The sequence below is a fragment of the Bufo bufo genome, chromosome 8, assembly GCF_905171765.1.
Source record: "Bufo bufo chromosome 8, aBufBuf1.1, whole genome shotgun sequence".
Lineage (NCBI taxonomy): Eukaryota > Metazoa > Chordata > Amphibia > Anura > Bufonidae > Bufo > Bufo bufo.
In genome coordinates this window covers 26,584,988-26,601,083 of record NC_053396.1, presented here as the reverse complement: position 1 = coordinate 26,601,083, position 16,096 = coordinate 26,584,988, and the positions used below count along the sequence as shown (strand labels likewise).

Below are 16,096 nucleotides of genomic sequence, written 5' to 3'. Positions count from 1 at the left end.
CTAGCAGGTCACCCGTGCAGCCACCGGTTGGCTGCAGCGGTGTCAAAATGGAAGAAAGTTTAGATCCTGGGAGCACAGTAGAGCAGCTGAAGTAGGGGAGAGAAGGGGCGAGAGCCAGCACTGGGAAGCAGGTAAGTATGCTTCTATTTGCAGGTCACAACCTCATTTAAGCATTGTCTTGGTGTAAAAAAAAAAATATATCTTATAATAAAACATGACAGTCTTGCAAAGTTCAAATGTATCATTTATTTAGAAGGTAGATACACTGGAGGGGGGGTGACTGAGAAGTTCCCATTTTGAGATTTTCCCAATCTTTAGTAATTTATCCTCTTTACTCTACGCTTTCCTTCTGCAGGTAAAGAAAAATAAAAACAAATGTTAATTGTACACAGCTCGTGAATATACTTATGTCAAATGAGGCAAGAGATAATAAAGTGATACCTTTCCACCGATGTCACGGCTTTTGGCCCTCAGCTTGTTCACTTGGGATTCAGCAATGTCTGCTCTCTCCTCAGCCTCTTCAAGCTCATGCTGAACCTTCCTGAAGCGGCTCAGGTGGGCATTGGCCTGTTCCTCCTAATAGTAGAAGAACACGATAAATCAGAAAACATCTTACAAATTTGTAATAAAACTTTTTATTGTGGAAAAGAAAATAAACTTTACGTACAGATTCCTCAGCCTGTCTCTTGTAGGCCTTAACTTTCAGTTGCAGCTTATCAACCAGTTCTTGGAGTCTGAGAGTGTTCTTTCTGTCTTCCTCAGTCTGTAAAAAGAAATAAATTATACATACTGTATATATATATATATATATATATATATTGGAGTTTTTACATTTTCATGTCAATACAACATAAATTAGATCAATTACATACATAGTAAGCCATTCACAGAAGAAAGTCCTCATTTAGGTTGAACATTCAGTCCATCGTATATGATCAGGCATAATAACGTCACAACATGTGAACCCTCAACATTCCCCCCTCACCCCTTTTAGTGCTCTCTCCGTTTTATACATATTTTAGCATGAATTTGGTTTTCTAAATTGTAACTATCTAAAATATCTTAAACTCTGTTCAAGTTTTATTTTTTACCTGGTAGGTTAGTTCCTTCACTCTCCTCTCATATTTACGAACACCTTTCACTGATTCAACTCCACGTTTCTGTTCATTTTCCAGCTCATTTTCCAGTTCACGCACCTGTGAAAAACATTATTTATAAACTATAAATATTTCTTTACATAAATGAACAAATTATCCTTATAATGAAGTGATGCATACCCTTGATTCAAGTTTCTGGAGCTGCTTCTTGCCACCCTTCAGTGCCAGTTGTTCAGCTTCATCCAGACGATGTTGCAGGTCCTTCACTGTCTGTTCAAGATTTTTCTTCATTCTTTCCAGGTGTGCACTAGTGTCCTGCTCCTTCTTCAGTTCCTCTGCCATCAGAGCAGCCTTAAGAAAGATGAAGCAGAAATAAGTTGGAGAAACTAATCAAGAATTAACATATAATACAGGAATTCTGGAGGAGACTTACATCAGTGATGGCCTTCTTGGCTTTCTCTTCAGCATTTCTTGCTTCTTGAACTGCTTCCTCTACTTCATTCTGGATCTGAGCAATGTCATTTTCAAGCTTCTTCTTGCTGTTGATCAGGCTAGTGTTCTATTAAAGAAAATATCTGATATTTAATATCACACCAAGTCAAGGTAATCATTTTATTATTCTGCTAGCTCAACAAGAGACCTTACCTGTGAGTGGAACAGCTGAAGACGTTCACTGGAATCCAAGAGTTCCTGTTCTGCAATCTTGCGAGATCTCTCTGTCTGCTCCAGAGCAGCCCTGGACTCCTCAATTTCAGCCTGTTGCAAATTGTTTCTACGCTCAATTACAGCTACCTGTTCCTTCAGATCCTCCTCTCCTCTCAGGGCATCATCCAGGTGCAGTTGAGCATCCTGTTGGAAAGGTTCAACAGTATTATCAAAGTATGTAACTATTGTGGGCTTATCACAGATGTTCTGAGTATAAAATATAGTATAGTTTGCATATTGACATTATATACTGTATGGTAGTCAGGTTCAGGTATAAATAATAATATAGATGTATATATTTTTTTTGCTAGGAGTACCTTCAGTTGTGCTTGCACGTTTCTGAGTTGTTTCTGTGCCTCTGCAGCTTGGCGGTTGGCATGGCTGAGTTGGATCTCAAGTTCATTTAAGTCTCCCTCCATCTTCTTCTTCAGTCTCAGAGCATCATTTCTGCTTCTGATTTCAGAGTCCAATGTGCTCTGCATGGTGTCAATAGCCCTCTGGCTGTTTCTCTTCAGCTGATCAATTTCCTCATCTTTCTCAGCAATCTTCCGGTCCACTTCTGACTTAACCTGGTTGAGCTCAAGTTGGACACGCAGGATCTTGGCTTCTTCATGTTCCAAAGATCCCTTTAAAAGTAAATTAAGAAAAATATATAAATATTAATAATATACTGTGTGAACATAAAGTACCTTTAAAATAAACATTTGAAGACACATTCTGAGGTGTAATAATGATAGAAATGTACCTCAGCTTCCTCCAGAGCAGCCTGCAGATCGCTCTTCTCCTGCTCAATCTGTTTCTTGGCTTTCTCTAACTCATTAATGGATTTTCCAGTCTCGCCAATCTGTTCACTCAGATCTGAGATCTCCTCTAAAAAACAATAAAAAATAAATAAATATTGTAGAAGTAGAAAAAAATTTCAGCATTGCATAGTATGAATGTACAGAACCAAACACGCAACTTAAAAGCTTTGATAAACCATAGCTTATTCTATATCTGTCATATATATAGAGAGAGATATCAGTGGGACCCAAATGTACTGAGTTATAATGGAGTCCATCAAGTTTTGTCAGGGGGAGTGTTGTTTTGAAGAAATTTGTGATAGAGGTCCAAATGGACAGTACTTCATTAATTTACAGAGAACTATTTAGAAGGTTTTTAAATTGTCATTAAATTAACATACGTTGCAAGTTCTTGTTTTCACGTTTCAAGGTCTCAACTTGTTCCAGTGCCTCCTCATAAGCATTCTTCATCTTGAAGATTTCAGTGCTCAAGCTGCGGGCTTCTTTCTGAGCAGCTTCAAGCTCAGCCTGTCCCTCTTCATACTTTTGTTTCCACTCAATCAGGACCTTTAAAAATAATATTCTATAAAATCTAATCTATCTGCCCGGGCATCAGCTAAGTTATAGCATTATCACAGTGGCTAATTGACAAATCTACCTTATCAAAGTTCCTCTGCTTCTTGTCAAGAGAAGCTGCTGCACTATTTGCTCTCTCCACATCAACCATAAGGTCCTCCACTTCAGATTGCAGCCGCTGCTTGGTCTTTTCCAAGGAGGCACACTTGGAGTTCACAGCTGTAACTTGTTCCTCAGCATCCTGCAAACGCTGAGCCAGTTTCTTCCTGTAAGCACATTGAAAATATCATACAAATGATTTTCTTGTCAAACATTTATTTGTGATGATTGTAGTAGTCAGTTTTATTTTATTTTAACATACTTGGCCTCTTCCAGCTCTTCTGTACGCTGAATGGCATCAGTTTCATATTTGGTCCTCCACTGGGCAACTTCACCATTAGCTTTGGACAAAGAACGCTGGAATTCAGCCTTGGCTTCTTGTTCCTCTTCATATTGCTCACGGAGCAAGTCATTATCGTGGCGGGCAGATTGAAGAGCATGGGCAAGGGCGTTCTTAGCCTATATGGACACAGACATTTACTTGTTATAGCATTTAAATAATTATTACAAACTTTTACTTCTAAACTTTATGTATAAATATTTTGTATCTATAAACTTTATCTATAAATCAGTATACCTTTGTTTCCTCCTCAAGTTGTCTCTTCAGTTCCTCCACCTGCTGGGTGAATCCCTGCTTTCCTCTGCTGAGCTGAGAAATTAGAGCTTCCTTCTCCTCCAGTTGGCGAGATAGTTCACCTAAAATTAACAAAAGTGACAAAAATTACTATTATTAGATTTTGTCCTTGTTGTTATCACGCGACCAGTAGAGAATGGAATGTGTATTCACTTTTTCTGTTAGTTCTTTAGTAAATAATAGTTATATGCAGTACATTATATTTATTATTTTGTTAGACATTATATAATCCTTAAGTAACTCTTAAAATCTGAATGAAGTGTTATTGCTCAAATTAGATTTTTAGAATACTATTGTATTAATTTACCACTTTCTGTCTGGAAACGTGCTCTTTGAGCTGTGAGGTCATTAATCACACGTTGATGCTCATCATCCTTAGTCTTCACTTCACTGAGTTGGTCCTCAACTACACGGTTGATCTTCTCAAGGTTGGCCTACAAAGAAAAATATATTAATTCGATTTTTGTTTTACAACATATGGACAATCATATAAAGCATCTAGGGTATGGCATTACCTTAGATTTAGAGACGCTTTCCAGATTGCTGGCAAGATCATCAACTTCCATCTTCAGTTCACTCTTTTCTTTCTCTAGTTTCTGCTTCACACGCTGCAGGTTGTCAATCTGTTCACCAAGTTCAGCAACACTGTCGGCATGCTTCTTGCGCAGGGCCGCAGCTGTAGCTTCGTTTTGAAGAGTGGCTTCTTCCAGATCACGTCTCAGTTTCTGGAACTCGGCTTCACGCTTCTTATTCAACTCAATCTGTGCAGATGTAGCACCCCCAGCTTCTTCAAGTCTTTCACTGATCTCTTCAAGTTCTCTAGAAAGATCAGCTCTCTGCTTTTCAACTTTGGCACGAGCGGCACGTTCAGCTTCAATTTCTTCCTCAAGTTCTTCAATGCGAGCCTAGAAAGCAGCAGTTGATATTTACATTCAATAAAATCTTTGATTTATGACACTTTGACATGATCTTGTCTCCCAGGGCTTTACCTGCAGTTCCTTGATCTTCTTCTGCAGTTGTGATGACAGGGATTGCTCATCCTCTATCTTCCCTTGCAGCTGGCTAATTTCAAAGTCTTTCCTATGAAGTGGAAACAATGTGCATTATAAATATCAGTTGTATGTGAAGATTTTTGTTTATAAGTACTGTATATAATAATAATTATTATTATTATTATTTTTAAAACATACTTTTTAAGTTTTTCCTCAGTTTGTTGTTTAGCATTTTCAAGATCCATAACTGTTTCCTGAGACAGTTTCAGGTCACCTTCAAGCTTTCTTTTAGCTCTTTCAAAGTCAAGACGGAGTTTCTTCTCTTGTTCAAGAGAACCTTCCAGCTACATGAATAGAAAATATATCACTTCAATCTCATGATGACAGATTTATCCAACTTGTGGAATGGTACAATTACTTACATCATCTACTTGTTGTTCCAGCTTTGTCTTGGCTTTAGTCAAAGAGCTGACTTTGTCTTCCTCAGCCTGAAGGTCATCAAGAGTTTGTTGGTGAGCTTCTTGGAGAGCCTTCTTCTCCTTGGTGACTTTGGAGATATTTTCATCAAGAGCTGCCAGTTCTTCTGTAAGGTTTTTAACCTGAAATTAATAAATATTCATGAGCATGAAGACATATTATGGGGTATATTAGAACGCAGGTGTGTTCTCATTGTTGATTGGACCTTGTTTTCTGTGGCATGTTTTTCCTTTTCAACTTTAGCCAGAGTAAGTTCCAAGTCATCAATGTCTTTCTTCAACTCAGAGCACTCATCCTCTAGTTTCCTCTTTTTGGCAGTCAGCTCAGCATTGCTTTCTTCTTCATCTTCAAGTCTTTCATTCAGCTCCTTAATCTTTGACTCCAACTGGATCTTATTCTTGATGAGGCCTTCACATCTTTCCTCAGAATCAGCAAGAGTCTCTGACTCCTACAAAAATTTTAAAAAATTCATATTTTTCTGTGTGTAAATTGCAGCCAACAAATAAGGATATTTAAATATATGCAAATATATTTACCGATTGGACTTGGAGAACCAAGTCATTCTTTTCTTGGACAAGGACAACCAGTTTTTCTTCTAGCTCCTTCCTTCTGGCTTCTGCCTTTGCCAGAGCTTCTTTTGTCGTCTCAAACTCTTCCTTCATGTTTGCCATCTCCTTTTCTGTCTCAGCACTCTTCAGAAGAGGCTTAATCTTGAAGTACAGCTTCATCCATGGCCAGTGTTTGACATTCATGAAGGATCTGACATTGTACTGAATTGTAAATAAGGCCTCCCTGTTTGAAGAAATAAGTTTAGTATTTGGTTTTACTAGCACACAAATATAACATTTCTAATTGGAAAAAATAACAGCATGATTGAAAAAATACCTCCTGTCCATCATCTTCTTAAACTCAACTCTCATCAGGAAACCTCTGCAAAGAGCTTGAGTGCGAGTAATCAGTTGGGCCAACTTTTCATCTCTCATCTCTTCCAGGGTACCCAGGAGACCAGCTTTGAAGAACACCTTCAGGCATAAAAAATAAAGACGTAGGTTTAAAGAAATACAAAGGCTATATTTAGCAAGATGTCTGTTAGCTTTTAACTGTATACCTTAGTGTGTCCAAATTTGTATTGAGTGTGATCAACATCAATTGAGCCCAAGAGTTTCTCAGCTCCCTTCTTGCTGTCAATAAACTGCCCGTCAGGAATTGCACTGGCATTCAGTACCTTGTATCTAACAAACAAAAGAAGAGGGGAAAAAATACAGGTTAATCTTAATTTTTTTCAGTAGTTTTAATTGATAAGTGAAATATTATAATACACATATGTACATTTTTTGTCTAGTCTTTTTTTTACGACAGAACTAAAATGTAAGGTAAACTAATTTGTTGAAGTATGTGGATAAAGCCATTTTGGCTTAAGAATATAAAAATTACCGTTGTTTAAAGTCAGCATAGAGGATTCTGCTTGGGAATCCCTTTCTGCAAATTCTGATACCTTCCAATACACCGTTACATCTCAGCTGGTGGATGAGCAAGTGGTTATCCATGATACCTGAAAGTATACAATCCATTTGATTGTAGCAGTAATAGGACAGTGACTGTAAATTTTAACATTCTTTATATAAACTACTGAATAGAAATGTATAAATAAATACCTGGAGTCTTGGTCTCGTTAGGGATCAGACAACGCACAAAGTGAGGATGGGTGCTTTTCAAGTTGGTCATCAGCTTGTTCAAGTTTTCCTGTAGGAACAGAAAATATGCAATTAGGGGTCCATTCACACATCCGTGTGTGTTTTGCGGATCCGCAAAACACGGACATCGGCAATGTGTGTTCCGGATTTTGCGGACCGCACATTGCCGGCACTAAGAGAATATGCCTATTCTTGTCCGCTATTGCGGACAAGAATAGGACATGTTCTATTTTTTTTAAGGATTGGAATTGCAGACCCAGAAGTGCGGGTCCGCAATTCCGGATCGGGGCCGCACGTCGTGCGGCCCTATAGAAATGTATGGGTCCGCAATTTAGTTCCGCAAAATGTGGAATGGAATTGCGGATGTGTGAATGGAGCCTAAATGTAAAAGTCTGATCAGCATCCTATATTATAGTAAATCACGGACTCTTGAAATTACATATAGATTCAATATTGGAGCAATAATGAGTTATACAAACCCTGAAGAGAGCAGACACAGTCTGGAAGGAGGATCCCTTCTTCTTCTTGCCACCTTTGCCACCACTGCCTGCGTCGGCAAAATTTAAGTACATCAAATTATGAAGGATCATCTTTTTTATATCAGGTAAGATGAAGGGCATAGTAATGGGTAAGAATAAGAAACTTACCATCAGTGTTATTATAGCTGGAATACAAGAAAGACAGCAGTTTGACAGAAGACTTCTGGTACAGTTGAAGGACGGATTCGTTCAGTGGATCCTTATTCTTATCAAGCCAGCCACTGATGTTGTAATCCACAGTACCAGCATAATGCACCAGAGAGAAATGAGCTTCAGCCTTTCCTTTGCCAGGCTTGGGTTTCTCAAAGTTCTTGCACTTGCCAAGATGCTGTTCATAAAGCTTATTCTTGAAGGATGTGTCAGTGGCCTTGGGGAACATGCACTCCTCTTCAAGGATGGAGAAAATGCCCATAGGCTGAAAGCAAATAGAACTTAGTTGTTAAGCTCTTGAATATCATGTAGATGTCTAATAAAGACCAATTAAACTCTATTGATTTCAGCTTACCTTCTCAATGAGCTCAATGCAGGCAGCCAAGTCCATACCAAAGTCAATGAACTCCCAGTCAATGCCTTCCTTCTTGTATTCCTCCTGTTCCAGGACGAACATGTGGTGGTTGAAGAACTGCTGTAGCTTCTCATTAGTGAAGTTGATGCAAAGCTGCTCCAAGGTGTTGAACTGGAATTGATAAAAAAAATGACATGAGAAAATACAATATGGATTGCTCAGGGGAATCATAAGTCTAGAAAAGGTTAAAAACTTACATCAAAGATCTCAAAACCAGCAATATCCAGCACACCAATGAAGAATTGTCTGGGCTGCTTGGTGTCCAGCTGTTGATTGATACGAGTGACCATCCACAAGAACAGTTTCTCATAGACGGACTTGCTGAGGGCACCGACAGAGTTGTATACCTGAAGTGGAGAGTACAACAGTGTTGACAAGTGGTTTATTAAACTGGTCCAATTCTTTCTTACATTGTTTCTTCTGAATATACCTGTTGCACGGTCTGTCCCTTGGTGACAAATTCATTACCGACTTTTACTCTTGGGTAGCACAAACCCTTTAACAAGTCAGCAGAGTTCAAGCCCATCAAGTATCCAACTTTGTCAGCAACTGCATGTACAAGATATCGCACCGTGTGATAAGTGGATGATAAAAGAGAACAATTCACTGCTGCCTTATTGCATAGTGAAAACATGTGCTAACCTTCACTGCAATCTGGCTCAGCCTGTTCCTCCCTCTGCTTCTGCTTGAATTTCATGTTACCACTGTGCATGATAGCACCAGTCATTTTGTAGATGCCATTCTTCTCTTCTTGAGTGAATCCCAGGATGTCAATAGCGGTCTGTTAAATAATACAGTACAAGAACGTCTGTTACTAACTTTACCAGATGAAAAGCAATAACATATTCTTAAAGTCCCACACACTTACATCTGTGGCTATCAACTCCTCCTCATCATCAATACTCTTCACAGTGATTTCACCCTGGCTGATCCAATGATAGTCATATGGGTTGGTGGTAAGAAGATTCATCTCTAAGTACAGTGAGAATATAACCCAGTTAGTGATCTGTGCATTACATAAATCTGGGGTCTACACATTGTTCTGCGATCACTTTCATTCTTTTTCAAAAGTCTAAACTTACCGACAAGCTCTGGTTTCTTGTTTGTCAAGATCTGGTAGAAGATGTGGTAGCATCTCTCAGCTGAAAGCTGGAATGTTACTCTTGACTTTTCCAGCAGATCTGTAGTTGTATATAGAAAGGGACACTGAATCACATGTCATAAGCCACGATAACAGAGATATACAGTAAGGGATTCAGTTCTTACATGTTTCAATATCAGCAGAAGACAATTTTCCAGTGGTTCCAAAATGGATTCTGATAAATTTACCCTAAACGAGAGATAGGTCCTATAATGAATTTGTTTTTATACTAATTTATCAGTTGTGTGGAATTGCACATTAATACTTACAAAACGAGAGGAGTTATCATTTCTCACGGTCTTGGCATTACCGAAGGCTTCCAGCAGAGGGTTAGCTTGGATAATTTGATCCTCCAGAGTTCCCTTAAGGGGTGTAAAAATACTTTAATTTAGTTTCTTTATTTTTTTTCAAAATTGTGGATAGTGAATGTCACATAACTCATTGTAAGCGTTACTGTTCTGATTTGTTTTTTTTCGGCATAAGGACCAAGAGTAGATGCTTTAATGTACTATTTACCTTCAATTGGTTGGTAGGTTCCTTCTTCTTTCCAGAGTCTCCAACAGCTGCAATTGATGCAAAGTACTGGATGACACGCTTGGTGTTTACAGTCTTTCCAGCACCAGATTCTCCACTGGAGATATAATGAATTATAAAATGTTAAATATACAGAACTGAAAAATGTTGCATATCTGGAAAACATGTAGTTGACATTACTTACGTAATCAGGACAGACTGATTTTCACGATCTGCCAAAATGAAGAGGAACAAGTTATATATATTACCAAATATCCTGTGGAATAATGTTTTTAGACTTTTTATATAATTGTATACCTGTTAACATGAACTGATAGGCATTATCAGAGATGGAGAAGATGTGTGGTGGGGCTTCCATACGCTTCTTGCCTCTGTAGCCAGATACCACCTCTGCATTGTATACTGGTAGCCACTTGTAAGGGTTGACAGTAGCGCAGAAAAGCCCAGAGTAGGTCTGTAATACATTAATACAGCATCGTTCTACATTGTGTAACTGAACAGTTGACTTTATTTTCTAATAACCGAAGTTTATCACTATGCTCAACCAGTCCTTCAAAAAGTTAGTGTTTGTCTCCTCTGTCATTTGTGCTCTCTTAGGTTCCTCCAGGAATCTTTTATCCATTTACCCTTATCAAAATTATGATGTTTAATAATACAGTCCTATATATTAATATTTTAAAAAAAAATCTAGTTTAGAGTGTCTACCAGACAGATAATGCTCACTGGGTTGTCAGGCTTTCAAACTGTATGGTAGTTTGAACTTACGTAGATCATCCAGGCTGCATAACGCTCTTTGAGGTTATAAAGCACAGAAGCCTCATTCAGGTGAGTCAACATGGCCATGTCTTCAATTTTGTCAAACTTGGGAGGATTTTGAGGGTAAACTTGGCCATCTTTTACTGTTACAGTCTGAAAAGAAGACAGTATGTTTAGTGATGCTCTAGAAAAATGTTTAATATGACATATGATTAATAAGGGTTACATATATTGTAATAATTACCCTCCCATCGTCAGTTTTCACGGTGACTTTTCCATCTTCCCGAGCAGTGATTAAACCTTTCACATAGAGTTCCTTTGCATCATCTACAAAGCAGGTGTTCTTGGCATCAAAGGGTTTGTTCTGGGCCTCCAGTCTTTCTTTCTCTGGCTTACGGAGGTACTGAGCGGCCTCGCCGAAGCAGGCCATTTCACCGTCACCCATGGTTGCTGGTTTCTGCAAAAGATACATTTAAATTTATTTATTTTTTCGTGTTTTATATTCACTTATATACAACCATGAGGATCTTTATTTTACAATGTTGGTCGGTTAGTGAATCTCTTACTCATTAAAGAGTACGGTATTTAGATTATGAAATGTTTTTTTGCTGCCACAGACTGTTCACCTGTGGAGGCATACATACTGCCATATTGGGTCTTGTGTGGCAGTACTCATGCTTTGCCATTTAGGGAAACTACATACTCTCTTATATATGGTAAGATTCTAATTATGGTAAATATTTTCTGTATGTAAGATCTTCTAAAAGAAAAGAGCTGTCCATATTAATTGAAGTTAGGGGGAGTTCACACAAAAATAAAAAACAGGATCTTTAAAAAAAAAAAGGATCCTGTTGCACATTTGGCATCCGTTTGAGTCAGTTCCATCAGGGATCGGCTTTTTTAGACTGAAAAAAAAGAGTACTGCATGCAAACCTTTTTTTTTCATCTAAAAAAACGGATCTCGGAGGGAAATGGCACAAACAGATGACAAATGTGCAACAGTATCATTTAGTTTTACAGGATCCTGTAAAAAAAAATGGATCCTGTGCATAACTGATGCAAACAGAACTCTTCCTTACACATAGGATGTCTATGCATAATATCCTGGACTCCACACAAGCATACATACGCAGAGCTTTTAAGCATTCTTGGCAGTGACGGATTTCCCGTCACATCAGAGGAATTTGTTATACTTACAATTCATGAGTGGAGAAACCCTTTTACACCTTAAATTGTTTATGGATGGTTTGAGTTTGGTTGGATGCACGGTCATTAACTGATATGGGTAGCTTAACTCAGTATATTTTAAAGTATCACTAAGTTTTCACCCGAGTACAGATCTTTTATTGGTTGCAGACTGTTCTGCAGTACTTACTCAGAATATGTCATCAATATGTGACCGACTGGGGTCCGACACCCAGCACCCCCGCCGATCAGTTATTTGAAGAGGAGGCGGCGGCCCTCTATGCAAACACTACTTCCTCTTCATTACACTACGCGTCACCTCCCTTGCAGCGGTGGAGCAGTGTAAATTACAAGTACTCGCTCCATTCATGTGAATGGAGCGAGTACTGGTAATTATACTGCACTGGTGAGACTTCCGAGATGATGAGCAGTGTTATAAAGAATAAGTGGTGCTCGCATGGAGTGCCGCCTCCTCTTCAAACAGCTGATGGGCAGGAGTCCCGGGTGTCCGACCCCCCGCCGATCAGATATTGATGACCTATCCTGAGGATAGCTCATCTATATAAACTGCCTGCACAACCACTTTAATTCATATATTAACAAAGTCCAGCCATACCAATAGTTGTTGGCCAAACACTTGTTGAGCCGAAAGCTATATCTACTGCTGAACATGCATATGTCTTGAACAGGAAGAAAAGACTCCTCCAGAGGAGTCTGACAGCATCTTATCTTGACAAGGTCAAAGGATCAGACAGTTGAAGTCCAGCTGCATTGGCACGTTTACATTAGCGCTATTTATTTTTGTTCTTCTGCTCCGTTATAAAAACCGAAAAACAAAAATAACCAAAGTGTCGGATTCGACAAACAACTGACAGGAACGGAGCCTAATAGATTCCATTGACTATAATGGGATACATTAGGTTTCTGTCCAGGAGAACTTTTCCCTCCACCATTTTTTTACAAACTCTGTGACGGCAGATGTCAATGTATCCTTACATGGCTGTCAGACTTGACCAACTATTCATTAAGGTGTATGCTATATTTAAGGTTGTATTTATTTTATAATTAAGATGTATGCTATATTTAAGGTTATATTTATTTTATAATTAAGGTGTATTCTATATACGCCTTATTCTTTTAACATATAAGCATACATACGAAAACAAAGCCTGAAGAAACAGAGCGACTCACCTTTTATTGGCAGGCGATGGAAAAAAAAGTTTGGTGATCCACCCTCTAGAGGAAAGAAATAAGCAGCAAAGATTATGAGTAGATTTCATGATATAGAAAAATACAGAATACAAAGATCATAAAAATATAATAATCACTTAAATTGAAACCAATATTTGTTTTCTAGCCCAATGTCTATGAGGACCTTGTAGTTCAGTATGAAATAACAGACTATACAATCCCAGTAACTCTCTATTTCCCATGGGCTTGCCTATACAGAAGTAGGTAGATGTTGTTTTTTTTAAATGATTTTGCTGTATATATCCAAACTGACCCAGGAGATAGCACTTACCGCCAACTCTAGTGTGACAAAGTGAGGACCTTCCAGCCTACTTATATAGAGCAGCCCCTGCCTACTCAGCTGTCTACTGAAAAGGAAGCGTCTTCAGATTTCCTTAGGTGTGCAACAAGCCCAAACAGTCAATCCATTAGAAGTAAAAATAACTGGCATAATGTAACAGGAGGTCGAGATACTCTGCAACTGCTGCCTTCTATAGCATATATCTTCTATCTTTCACATCTTTGTTCAGGCAAAATATAGATAAATGTAATCCCAAACTTAAATTGTGTAACACAGGGGCTTAGGAGAAAGTATGTTTTTCGTCACAGTAATTACAACTGCACTGAATTGTAGTTAACGATGCATGTGTTCTGTAAGTTGTGCTTTCTATTTTTCAAGAGTGTTATTTGTGTATGTGCACGTTGGAACCATAAAAATGTGTCCCGATGGGAAAGCGTTGGTGCTACTCAGTATGTTGGTGTAAATTATTGGAAATAAATTATATACAAAAACTGTGAAGGTATTTCAATTCTGAAAGGAATTGTCTCAAGAGGACAGTCCTTGTCTGTAGGCATATGGATAACATCAGGGGGAGTCTCTTTTTCAGAGCATAGGACTTCTATTAGGGTTTATGAACAATAACCTTTAACGGTGTTGTCTAACTTCCGTAAATTACATTTATCATATAGAGAAAGTTAATACAAGGCACTTACTAATGTACTGCCCTAGTACCTTTCTTGCTGGTTGCCTACACGCTATACAGATACATTTTATTGGATATCTCAGTGGCTATGCTAAATTTTTAATTAAACACTGCAAAAATTTGGTGCACTACAATGGTAAATGCAATTGACAATATATGGCTAAACCCTCATTCTGATATTAAAAATAAGACTTTCGCCAATATATTCTTATATCAAGAACATACCGGAGCCCGCGCACCTCGTCAAGGTCTCTCATAGTGGCACGGGACCATAATCAATCACATCCACACATTTAGCTATCCTGTGTAGGATGTTCTTGTGGCACATGTGGTCCGTTGCAGGCATCCTCCATTGTATGCATTTTTGCTGGGGATTGCTGTTAGCAATGGATCACATGGGCAGGATCTGCTCCCCAGTTATAAATAGTGATGAGCGGCAGGCAATATTCAAATTTGCGATATTTCACGAATATTTTGTAGAATTTGCAATTATATTCTTGATTGCGAAAATCGGCAATGTAATTTGCACATATTGCGCGCGCAATACAGGCGTGGGTCACTTATGCTACATTTTTCAAGCTGCTAGAAGTTTCCTGAGTCTGGAGAAAATGGTTGGCACAGCAGAACATTACAATAGCTTTATGTTTCAAATGCTTTATTGAAAAGAGAAATTTTCCATCTTCGTGGAAGCATCTTGATATAGCAATAGAATATGTATTTTAGTCATATATAAAGTACAATAAAAAATGAGTAAGAAATAAAATAAAAATAACAATAACAATCATCAAAGGGAGATCCAATAGTGTATATCAGCTAGGATGTAGAGAGCAATTCCATAACATCACATAAACGAATGCCTATATACATCACATTCCTGAAGTAGCCTTATACGATATAGCAGTCATTACAATGATAGACTTTGTTGCACATTGGCGGAGTAGGAAGAGGAGACCCAGGGTTCCCAAAGCTTTTCAAACACTTCAAAAGTATCCATCCAAATGGCTGAGAGCTTTTCATACAGCAGAATCTCATTGACTCTATCTAAAACTGCCTGGTAGCTTAATGTACTAGTCTTCCATTTGAACGCAATATGGATTCTGGCAGCCATTAGGATATGTTGTGACAGTTTGAACTTGGCAAATGTCAGCCAAGGGGGCTTATCCCCTAAGAGACATAAGGTGGGGGTAGGTTGGTAGCTACAACCTAGAATTGTGGAAAGCAATCTGCATACCTTAGACCAGAATAGCTGGACATGAGGGCATGTCCACCAGATATGGTAAACTGTTCCATTTTCAGCACATCCCCTAAAGCATAGTGGCGACACCTCTGGATATATATGGTGTAGCCTAAAAGGCACTAAATGAGTTCTATGAAGGACTTTCACGGAGGTCTCCGCCAGTGTGGTTTGCCAAGAATTTTTGGTTAGAGTTTGGGAACGGAGGAACCATTCTGAAAGAGGATATTCTACCTGTGTATCCTTCTCCTACTCCACCATATACGGGAGCCGCACTCCATCAGGTGAGGAATCCAGCATTCCATACAGTCTAGACAACAATCCTTGCCTACATAAAGAAAAGGTGACAAAACGCTCAAAGGGGGTAAAGTCTAAGTTCAGGTTATCAATCTTCAAAGAGTGGAGAAATGAGAATATTTGATTAGCCGTGAATGATTCACCCCTAGGGAGGTCAAATTTATCTTTAAAATCATTCAGGGCAATCAATCTACCCCTGACCAAGAATCTATGTAAAGTTATACACTTGTTGTCAATCCACCAGCTAAAATTGGAGGCTTCCAGCCCCGGTGGGAAGGCAGGGTTACCTATTAGGTGGAGGAGAGGAGAGAGCTTCGATTGTAAGGCCAACTTAAACCTAACCGATCTCCACAGCAACAGGGCTTGGTAAGACAGCGGTGAGTTAGAACGTACCTTTATCGGTAGGGTTAGTGAGGTCCAGAGTAGGGCTCTCCACGACCAAGGTGAAAGGAGGGATTGTTCTATCGAGATCCATAAGGGGTGTGTCTCTGGCTTAGTATGTATTAAAAAGAGCTGGGCTAATCTAGCAGCTTTATAATATTTTATGAAGTCGGGAACTGAGAGACCCCCTTGTGT

At 38.8% G+C, this 16,096-nt stretch overlaps 2 protein-coding genes across 2 annotated transcripts; both read right to left on the bottom strand.

Moving 5' to 3' along the window:
* Window positions 1–331: 331 nt before the first annotated feature.
* Window positions 332–1,439, bottom strand: LOC120978031 (myosin-7). The gene is made up of 5 exons (XM_040406269.1): window positions 1,278–1,439; window positions 1,092–1,196; window positions 668–763; window positions 442–576; window positions 332–349 (listed from the first exon to the last, which is right to left on the bottom strand). Exons 1-5 carry the CDS (start codon window positions 1,437–1,439, stop codon window positions 332–334), a joined length of 516 nt encoding a protein of 171 aa, XP_040262203.1.
* Window positions 1,440–1,526: 87 nt separating this feature from the next.
* On the bottom strand, window positions 1,527–11,042 carry LOC121009589 (myosin-4-like). The gene is made up of 33 exons (XM_040442810.1): window positions 10,836–11,042; window positions 10,601–10,744; window positions 10,133–10,289; window positions 10,020–10,047; window positions 9,818–9,932; window positions 9,571–9,663; window positions 9,427–9,490; window positions 9,243–9,341; window positions 9,029–9,132; window positions 8,803–8,941; window positions 8,591–8,709; window positions 8,358–8,507; window positions 8,101–8,271; window positions 7,706–8,010; window positions 7,536–7,614; window positions 7,018–7,105; window positions 6,797–6,914; window positions 6,471–6,594; window positions 6,248–6,384; window positions 5,899–6,154; window positions 5,568–5,810; window positions 5,308–5,484; window positions 5,084–5,229; window positions 4,883–4,973; window positions 4,409–4,798; window positions 4,201–4,327; window positions 3,837–3,955; window positions 3,522–3,718; window positions 3,243–3,426; window positions 2,986–3,151; window positions 2,548–2,672; window positions 2,345–2,428; window positions 1,527–1,571 (listed from the first exon to the last, which is right to left on the bottom strand). The coding sequence occupies exons 1-33, from the start codon at window positions 11,034–11,036 to the stop codon at window positions 1,527–1,529; spliced, it is 4,785 nt and encodes a 1,594-aa protein (XP_040298744.1). The 5' UTR covers window positions 11,037–11,042.
* Between the last annotated feature and the right edge of the window lie 5,054 nt (window positions 11,043–16,096).